We start from the raw sequence: 9,684 nt of genomic DNA, 5'->3' as shown, positions 1-9,684 counted from the left end.
TTTATTTTCTTCTCTGAGACAGGATCTCACTATGTAGCATTGGTTGGTCTGGAACTCAAGTTAACCAGGCTGGCCTCAAACTCATAGAGATCTCCCTGCCTCTGCCTCCCAAATGCTGGGGCTAAAGGTGCACATCACCACACCTGACGGTTGCCCATTCAGTCCATGACAGTGCCTGCTCCACCTCAAGCAAGACGGGCTTGCCTGTGTGAGCATGTGGACAGATGTGCCTATGGATATGCAGCTGGGTGTGAGGAGAGCATGGTTTGTGCATGCCTTGTCCCTCCCACTTTACCCCTGTGTTACTAGAGAGTGGAAAGTTTAAGGTTAAGGGATGGGTCTGTAGAAGAGGCATCTCAGGGACCAAGGGAAGAACATGAAGTTCAGGTTGCCCCTGGAAGAGGCTCCTCTACTGTTACGAGAATGCACAGGTCCTAGGTGGCCCTCAGATTTGTGTGATGGTGTTAGAGAAGTGTGGGCTTGGGAAAGGAGGCTGTGCCCCCAGTATGTCCCTTCACCCATCCTCTGCATGGCCCCTACTGAAGCAGTTAGTATCTTGTGGCCTGCTTCCACCAGGGTCTGTCTCTGTCCACAGTGCAGGAATTGGAAAACCATTAGTGTTCAAGGTGGTGAGACAGTCATGGCATGGAAACAGGGGAACTGGGTCAGGGTCTCCTCTTGTCAGGAACCAAGCCCTCTAATTCTTCCCAACTCGGAGCTTGTCATCCCCTAGAATCCTGCAGTGATCCCCACATAGGCCATGTCGCTCTTTTTTTCTGGAAGTGAACATAAATAAAAGTAACTAGCATGTAGGGTGGGAAAATGAACTATTTACAAATGTACAGTGGATAGGGCTCTACCTGCCTGGCCTGGGCAGGCTCAGAGGATAGTAAGCAGTGTCACCAGGACCAACATGACTGCATGGGCCACCAGGCAGGGGGCAGAGTTCCCCAGGTGCTGCCAACCTCGAGGGTCTCTTTGCTGCTGCTGGCTGTTGGCCTTCCCCTGAAACTTCAGTTCTGGGATGATCTGATGGATCCATTTGTGATGGGAAGTGACACGGATGTAGACACCTGGGCGGTTCCGGCGGGCACAGCCCTCTCCCCAGCTGATCACCCCAGCCTGCACCCATGACTGATCCACAAGGCACACCAAGGGGCCTCCAGAGTCACCCTGTGGGGAAGCAGAGGGCCATCAGAACCCACCCTGGGCTCACTAAGGCCCTGGGTGGGATCATAGACTCATCACAAAGCTCCCCCTAGACCCTCCCCGTCGGTCCTCTTGTAGACAACGCTGCACATTGCTATAATGTCCCAGCTTGCCTGTCTGTGGCATACACCCAGTATGGTGTCTGTTTAAAATGCAGCTTTTGGGACCTCATTTCAGATCCAAGATTTGCTCATCTCATTTTAGCTAATGGAACCACAGCCTACCCTTGACCTGGGCTAAGTTCCCTCTAGTGCAGTGGTTCTCATCCTGTGGGTGGTGACCACTCTGGGGGGTTGAATAAACGTTCCATATGGGTTGCCTGAGATTACCCTGCATATAAGATATTTGCATTATAATTCATAAAAGTAGCATAATTATAGCTATGAAGTAGCAAAGAAAAATTTGTGGTTGGGGGGTCACCACAGCATGAGGAACTGTATTAAAGGGCCACAGCATTAGGGTGGTTGAGAACCACTGTTGTAGAGGCTTGGCCATACACCCTACCTTACAGGCATCCTTCTTGCCCTCTGCAAAGCCTGCACAGAGCATGTCGTCCTTGATGGTTTTGAGCTGGAAGTCGGAATCAGCATCCCTGCTGTACAGCAGATTGCACCTGGGTGTGTCAATGATGGGCACAGCAAGTTTCTGCAGGATCCGTGGGTTGGGCAGTCGGTCTGGGGAGGGAAAGCCTGCAGCTCAGTGGACAGTCTTAACCAGGATCTTAAGGTTCTGGGTTCTCAAGAACCACAGCTGACTCTATCCCTCCCCAGGTTTCCTTAGAACTTCATGGGACTGTCTTTCTTCCCTCACCAGCACCAGGCCTGCTTGTTTCCCTCTCCCATCTCCTATAGCACCTACTCACCCATGTGAGTAGAGATCATGTATACCAGTATCAACAGGAAAGCCATCCTGGCCTTTCTTAAGCCATATGCCCTTTCCTCCCCTAGCTCAGTACCCTCACCTTGTTCACTGGGGCTGCCCCAGCCAGTGACCCAGCAGTTCATGCCCGACTCAAAGATGATGGAGGGGTCAGGCAGACACACAGGAAGGATGTAGTTGGTGAAGGTCACAGGCACCTGCAGCTCCACCAGAGCCACATCAGCACTGGAGGCCATGCCTTGGTACTGGGGGTTGCTTTCCACCCGTTTCACACGGACATACAAGGCGTGTGGCCCTGGCTGCTGCAGCTGCAGAGCTCCCAGCAGGACTTGGTATATAGATATGTCGGAAGTGCTGATGGGAAGAGCAGAGCTGGTGTGAGTACCTTCCTCCATGGGGAAAAAGGGAGCCACAGGGGTAGGTTGTTCTGGTCCACAACAGTATCTGATACCTCTCTTTGCACTCTCAACAATGCCATCTCCATGTTAGAGGCTATAGAAACTAAAGATCACCCACTTTTAATTCTCAGCTCTCCCTAGCTACCAGGTGACCTTTAGTAAGTGACCTAACAAGTTCTCTGTGACTCAGTTTCCTCGTTCATAAGATGGGGACACTATGGAAAAGCCTGTTGTAATACTCGTACAGTGTACAGTGAGGCCAAACCCTGCCTCTGGCCCCCAGGTAGGTCACCTCTGAGCTTAAGTTTCTAAGAGAAATGTGGGCTTTTTGAAATAATTGCTGGGGCTGGCAAGATGGCTCAGTGGGTAAAAGTGCTTTCTATGAGTCGAAAAACCTGTGGTGAAAGGAGAAAACCCAAAAGTTGTCTTCTTCACATGCACACCATGACACACGTGCTGCCCCCACAACATACAATAAATAAAGGGGAAAAGGAGCTGGAGATCTCTGAGAAAAGAGGTACTATGTTTGGGGACCCTGAAATCCTAGGACTAAGTGTTTTGCTTGGATGTTCCAGTTGGGAGTCCTTTTAGGTGATGTTAGATGAGGTGAAGAACACAGACATTCTGTTCCAAATCTTGGGCTTATCTGATACCCAAGATCCAGAGAGAGTTCTGAATTTTAGGTGGGGGAACACGGGAAGAGGGAAGTGTGTGCCAGGGGTGTCTGCAGCATTTCTAGCGGCCTGACCCCAGGTGTCACTGGCAGAGCAGCTGCTGGAGCAAGAGCTGCAGCAATGGTTGGAGTGTTAAGGCCTAGGCTTGGACCAAAGGAACGTTTTATTTTATTTATGTGTATGGATGTTTTGCCTGCATGTGTAAATGCACCATGTGCAAGCCTGGAGCCTGCTGAAGCCAGAAGAGGGTGTTGGATCTCTTTGAACTTGGAAGTGTAGACAGTTGTGAGCCACTGTGTGGGTGTGGGGAATTGAACCTTGGTCTTCTGCAGGAACAACCAGTGCTCTTAACCCCTGGACTATCTCTGCAGTTCCCCTAAAGGAAAATTTTGGAAGACTGGGTGTTAATTGGACAAGGATTGGGGGGGGGGAGCTGATGCCAGTCTGTGGTGCTGAACAACTGTGCATAGGCTCTGTCTTGTTCCAGCCACTGGTGAGAAACTGAAATGGCCAGGATCACTTACTTGGAGAAGCAGTGTGCAGCGGTGAGGACCCATGTTGGTGCGATGAGACTGCCCCCACAGAAGTGGGTCCCATTGCGCTGGATGCTGACCTGCCAGGGCCATTCACCTTCTAAGGCGTCCTCCCCGCCTACCATCCGGTTGAACATCCTTGGGTGCCCGCAGGCTGGGGGAACAGGGAGTCATTCTCTGAGGGAGGGCCTGGTTCCATGGCTTCATCTCCATCTTCAACCCCATATGCCAGCTCTCACTTTCTGTCAATGTTCAGGCCTTTCTGGCCCCTGAGCTACTCAGAACATCGGCAGATAAGAGGCCCGAGTATAGTTGGCTTTTGATATAGGCTAACACTTTCTAGTTCTGTCTTATGACAAGGTGTCAAGACCCAACTTTGGGTCAGGAAGGCTGAAATGACATGGAAAATTCCCATCTCAGAGCCAGACACAGGGGCCCCTGAAGGACAGGGGGGCAGTCATGGTACAGCAGGGAAGGTGTCCCCTGTCCTGGTACTTATTCCTGATGCTTCTTCCACCATGTCCTATTTTGATGATCATATGGAAGATCTCTTCTTCCACTGCCTCCTGGACATTCTGCTCAGCCACTTCCAGCTGGCCTCTCTGCTGCCCCATGAGTCTCTCCTATTCTTGCCCTTTCCTTCTTCCCTCCCTCTCTCCCTTCTCTCTCCCACTCACCTCTCAGAGTGCTGGCCCCATCAGTCCCTGGAAGTGAGAAAAGACGACCATCAGGCAACTTTGCCAAGCCAAGGCCAGTTCCTCTCTGCTTCTGCCTCACGAGAGGACAGGGAGGGCAACCAGGAAAGCTGGTGCTGTGGCCAGATGGATTGACCTTCCTGCTTGGATCAGATTGGCACTCTCCTTGTCCACACAGGGATCTCTTCCTCCATCCTGCACCCCTTGTCTTGCAGTATGGAATGGAGCAGTGTATGGACCTCAAATTCTAGAGCCATGGTCCACCTCTTTCTCTTCACCTACTCATAGCTCAGCTCTGGATGACAGAAAACCCTGGGGGTCACTTCCACACATTACCCATCAGGGCCTCCTCACAGTCTTTCAGAACAAGCACGTCTCCTTCAACTTCTCCCCAAGCCCAACTGAGGTCCAGACACTCAATGCCACTTTCTTCTCTCAAGGGAGTAGAGTTCGCCTAGCAATGGCCAGGGGCCAACCTCCCAAGACTATATATTCCCGAGGACTGAGTCCTCTTGCCAACCTCGACCCTCTACAGGACCACCATCCAAGTGAGGGGACAGTAGGGAAAAGGACAGGGCAGGTCTGAGGTTACCAGGAATAGGGTCTAACACCCACACCTACTTACCTCTCATCCTTTCACCCACGCCCCATAAGCTCCATTCCAGACTCAGGTTCGAGCTCAGGCACCCCCAGACTTTTAGCTGTACTCTCCTAGTTACTGCTCCCTTGGGCAGGTCTGTCAGAATTGGGTGGGGCCTCAGCACAGTCTGGCTCTCCACACCCATGATCACATTCTCTCTAAGCCCCAACACTTGAGGATCCAGAGGGAAGGATGTGCTCTCAATGCCTGACAATGTGACCTTGACAATGGGGTAGGGTGCATCTGTGTGTTAGTTGTGCTTGTGGTTAGCTTGTTACAAGCTAGAATCACCTGGGAACAGTCTCAATAAAGGGTAGTCTACATTGGGTTGGCTGGTGGGTGAATCAGTAGGGGATTGTCTTAGTAAGTTGATTGATGCAGGAAGACCCATCCCACTCTGGATGGCACCATTCCCTATGTGCAGGGTTGGTTAGTCCTGAACTGTACAGGAGTGAAGAAACTGAGCTAAACATAAGCAAAGTGAGCATGAATGCATCCAGTACTTGACTCACTCTGGAGGTGATCAGCTGTTTGAAGTTCCTGTTGCCCTGAAACGATGGATTGTCACCTGAAATAGTAAACTAAAATAAACCCTTTCTCCCCTAAGTTGCTTTTTGTTATGATATTTTATCACAGTGCCAGAGATGTAACCAGAACATAGAAGAATGGGAGGTAGCTACAGCCCAGGACAGGGCCAGATTCTTCTCCGAGAAGGACATCAAGCAGAGAAAGGCACATGTGAGGGTCATGGGAAATAGGAACTGAGCTCTGAACTTCTGGCTTATGAGTTTGTTTTCCCAGGGTGCTCCTTTACATTGCAAATGGGTGTAGTGACTCATAGCTGTTACCCCAGCATGCCCCCTCAAGAGGCTGGGGCAGGAGGATTGTATGGAGTTTAAGGCCAGACTGAGCTACACAATGACTACCTGGTCAGTTGCAGCTATCTTGTGTTGTCTCAAAATAAAATGCGGTTGAGAGCACTTAGTGTTCTTGCAGAAGACCTGGGTTCAGTCTCCAGCCTCAACGTGGAGACTCATAGCTGTCTGTAATTCCAGTTTCAGTGAATCCAGCACACTTTCCTGTCCTCCATTGGCATCATGTGCACATGGTGCACATGCAAGTAAAATATAAATACAGATAAACAAATAGATAAACTAAGGGCTGGAGAGATGGTTCATTGGATAAGAGCATTTGCTGCTTTATATTATAGAGTATCCCAGTTCAGTTCCCAGCACCCCAGGGATCCAACAACCCCTTCTCATCTCCACCAGTAACAGCCTACACTTACACACACACACACACACAGAGAGAGAGAGAGAGAGAGAGAGAGAGAGAGAGAGAGAGAGAATAAAATGAAGCCAGACAGTGGTGGCGCATGCATTTAATCCCAGCACTCAGGAGGTAGAGGCCGACGGGTCTCTGTGAGTTCAAGGCCAGCCTGGTCTACAGTGAGAGTTCCATGACAGCCAAGGCTAAACAGAGAAACCTTGTCTTGAAAAACCAAAAGAAATAAAATGCAAATGTGACCAGAGAGACATCCTCCCTGCATCTTGTTAGAACTCAAGATCTCTGGCTGGAAGAGTCAGCTTGCAATGCTGCCTGGCCTGGCTGCCCTCAGTCCTCAAGAGCGCAAATGCACTGCAAGCCTCTTCTTATCCCCGGAGAAGCTTGCAAGAGCCTTCTGTACATTTTCCTTCCTGCCAGTCTGCTGACCTGTAACCCATTGTCTCTGCCACAGCTTAGTCCTTTCAGGCTGAGACTCCCAGTCTCAAAGTCCTAGTGTGGGCTGAGGTCCACTCAAGGGCTGACTCTCCAGCAGAAGCTTTCCCCACTTGTGTTATCTGTCTTGGAAGTCTCCCTCACTTCTCTGAGCTCTGTCCTTCACCAGGGGATTTGATCACAGCCAGAGCTCAGGCCTCGGAGATCTGTGAAGGCACAGCTTGCCTCTAGGGACCCGAGCACAGAAACTGGCAGGATAGAGGACATCCAGTCAGTGGTAGATGGTACAGCCAATGGTGTTATTCTATGCCCATCTGGGCTCTGGGTCCCGATGCTCATGGGAGTGCCTGGGGTCTAAGAAACTAAACAAGACCAACCGGAGGACTATTGGGGTGCTGGTCACCTTGGGCTGAAGTGAGCAAGTCACCCAGGGGTCCAGCCTCAGGTTACAGCTGTTTGTGAGGCAAAGGTAGACTGCTGTTTCTACTTTGGCAATGACTTCGATTGATCCACCCACAGGAGCCACTACAATGTCACACCCAGTGGAAATGAGCTTTCAATGCTATTGTCTTTGCTGTTAGAGACCATGGACAGAAACATTCCGTGAAATTGGGGGAGGTAGGGGCATTCCTACAAAGATACCCACTAATGTCTACCCCTTGAGCCCTAGCTGAGACTTGGTCTGAGGTAACTTGGCCTGTCCCAGGGAGGTGAACTGAGGACAGGGAAGTCTGGTGGTGGCTGGGCTGGCCCATCTGGCCTAGGAATGTGGGAGAATTTCCCTGGTAGGGAGGAGCCCGCCCCACAGGGAAGGACCTACTAGGCAGAGTACCTGGCTAGAACCTGCTGACCCCTGCTCAGGATGGGCAGGCCACAGCTTCTGCCTCTGTAGGCAGGGGCTGGGACCTTCTGCAGCTGCAGCTCTCATCCCCAGCTCTCTGCTGAGGCTCCCAGTTCACATAAGCCCAATGACATGGAAGCCTGCAGGCTTGGGTTCAAATCCTAGAGGCAAGGGGGTTTTGTCTCATGGGGGCCTTGTCTCTACATCTGTAGAATGGGAAGATGTCTAGGGGAGCCCCAAGCTCAGAGCATGACACACTGAGAGCCTCAGGAAGATGGGGTGTGGCTCTAGCCACTCTCTTGGGTTCCTTGAGAGGCCTTGAGGGGCCATGACCATATGCTCTGTCAGACCTTCCCACAGGTCCCCCAGGTGGAATATTTGGAACCTGAGTATATTCCCTAGGAACCCCATCACTGAAGGAGAAGATTCCTTTCATACTCAGGCAGGCCCAGGAGTTATGGGGGGGGGGGCTCAGTTGGAGCTCAGAGCAGCACAGAGGGACCCCTCCAGAGAGTCGGTAATTGGCTGCAACTCACCAGATCTCAGCAGCAGTGGCAGCAGCAGCAGGGCAGGGATGTGGGACTGCCTCATGTTCTCTGGCCTGATGGTTGGTTGAGCCCTGGTCAGCGGTGGCTGGAGCTCTCCCTAGTGCTATGGAGGTGCAGGCTCCATGAAGTGAGGTTTTATGTTGGAGGTGAGTGTCAGCTCGGCTATGCTACCCAACCTGTCAACCCTGCCTGCCCAGTGCCTCTTCAGGAGGAAGGAGGTGCCCAGAACACCAACTCCATGACCCGGCCTTGAACCCCAGGGGCCAGACCCCTTCCTCTGCACAGTTCCGGAACCTGGAAGCAAGATATCCCTCCCCTTCAGGAGCTGACCACAAAGGCCCCACTGTTGGCTGCCTCCGTCAGCTGACCACGTGATCCTCCTAAGCTGGCAATCTACTCCATCCAGAGGCTTCCACTTCATTCATTCATTCATTCGTTCGTTCGTTCGTTTATTTGAGCACCTACTTTTTATCTGACATCAGTGACCTAAGGTTGGGGTTTATACCCTGATGGGTGACATTGAAGAACCAAGGTCAGGTTGCTTATTCAACCAAGGAAGGGGGACTTCGACTGGTCCCTGCGCTCCCCGCCCACGCTCCTGGACCACACACACACCCATCTGCGGATTGGCTCAGGGTTTAGGACCCCCACTCCCCACCCCCCACCCCAGAAGTCTGGAGGTGCACCTTCTGGGTGTGACAAAAGCTGTTCTGGGAAGGCAGCATAGTGACTGGCAGGGTGGCTGTCTGGTTCCTGCCCTGGGTGCGCCCGCCGGGCTCCGGGACATGAGGCCGCGACGGAAGTGTTCCTGGGAGGAAGTTATTTGGGGCACGAGACTGACATCAGACCTAGCTGGACTCGCGGTTCAGGAGGCCACTCCCTCCAGGCCACGGACTGGGTGCAGGACCAGATCCTGGATGTCTCACAGCAGATCCTGCCAGACCAGAGAACGGCGCTGGACAGCGGGTGTCGAGCCCTGCCTCAGTTTCCCCGCTTGTGAGGACGGTGTGCAGCGTTGCACCCCGTTGGTGTGAGCCAGGGGCGGTCGGACGGTCAACAGGCCAGCACCGGGTCACAGAGTACTGTAGCCTCGGTCTCCCGGGCTTGCTGTGCAGTGCTGCCCTCCGGTGGCCGTCACCCACTCCTGCGCCGTCCCTGTCCGCTGTGCCGTCTCTGCGCCCCAAGTGTCTGCTCTTCCAGGGCCCCTGTTCCCTAGAGGCGCTGGCATCAACACCTAGGGCTTCTCCAGAGGCTGCCACCTTCTCTATAGCTCCTATACAACCAGGTCCCTGCAGTCGAGGGGGTGGGTTCTCAGGCATAGGGCTCCTCTGATACTAGAAGACCAAGATGTGGGAAGAGAGAGGACTCTGAACTCATAAATCCGTTCGTTCGTTCATTCCTTCCTACCTTCATTTTATTCGTTTTGTTTTTGAGACAGGCTGGGCTGGAACTCATTGATTGTGTAGACCAGGATAGCCTAAAACTCATGGAGATCCACCTGTTTCTGCCTCCCGAGTTCCAGGATTAAAGACGTACGCCACCATTTAT

The 9,684-nt window shown here is 52.3% G+C and overlaps 1 protein-coding gene across 4 annotated transcripts; it reads right to left on the bottom strand.

Annotated features, from left to right (window-relative positions):
• Nucleotides 1–810: 810 nt before the first annotated feature.
• On the bottom strand, nucleotides 811–9,015 carry Prss27 (serine protease 27). Of its 4 annotated transcripts, XM_035447567.1 has the most exons (8): nucleotides 8,823–8,994; nucleotides 8,125–8,430; nucleotides 5,541–5,596; nucleotides 4,371–4,397; nucleotides 3,685–3,847; nucleotides 2,171–2,442; nucleotides 1,714–1,883; nucleotides 811–1,173 (listed from the first exon to the last, which is right to left on the bottom strand). In XM_035447567.1, exons 5-8 carry the CDS (start codon nucleotides 3,828–3,830, stop codon nucleotides 880–882), a joined length of 882 nt encoding a protein of 293 aa, XP_035303458.1. In that variant the 5' UTR covers nucleotides 3,831–3,847; nucleotides 4,371–4,397; nucleotides 5,541–5,596; nucleotides 8,125–8,430; nucleotides 8,823–8,994; the 3' UTR covers nucleotides 811–879. The 4 variants fall into 4 exon arrangements, with proteins under 4 accessions (XP_035303458.1, XP_027280696.1, XP_027280697.1 ...); XM_027424895.2 differs by lacking the exon at nucleotides 5,541–5,596 and having other exon boundaries at nucleotides 8,823–9,012; XM_027424894.2 differs by lacking the exon at nucleotides 5,541–5,596 and having other exon boundaries at nucleotides 861–1,173; nucleotides 8,125–8,239; nucleotides 8,823–9,015.
• Between the last annotated feature and the right edge of the window lie 669 nt (nucleotides 9,016–9,684).

Source organism: Cricetulus griseus, chromosome 7 (genome assembly GCF_003668045.3).
Source record: "Cricetulus griseus strain 17A/GY chromosome 7, alternate assembly CriGri-PICRH-1.0, whole genome shotgun sequence".
Taxonomy (NCBI): Eukaryota; Metazoa; Chordata; class Mammalia; order Rodentia; family Cricetidae; genus Cricetulus; species Cricetulus griseus.
Note: the sequence above shows the minus strand (reverse complement) of the source record. Positions and strands in the feature narration are given on the sequence as shown.

Excerpts from the sequence above, each read along its gene's own strand:
- Prss27 (XM_027424894.2), bottom strand. The coding sequence starts at position 8,179 with ATGAGGCAGTCCCACATCCCTGCCCTGCTGCTGCTGCCACTGCTGCTG. Across the intron at positions 4,398-8,124 it reads GCCACTGCTGCTGAGATCTG|GGACTGATGGGGCCAGCACT; the intron begins GTGAGTTGCAGC and ends TCTCACTTCCAG. Across the intron at positions 3,848-4,370 it reads TGGGGCCAGCACTCTGAGAG|CCTGCGGGCACCCAAGGATG; the intron begins GTGAGTGGGAGA and ends CTGTTCCCCCAG.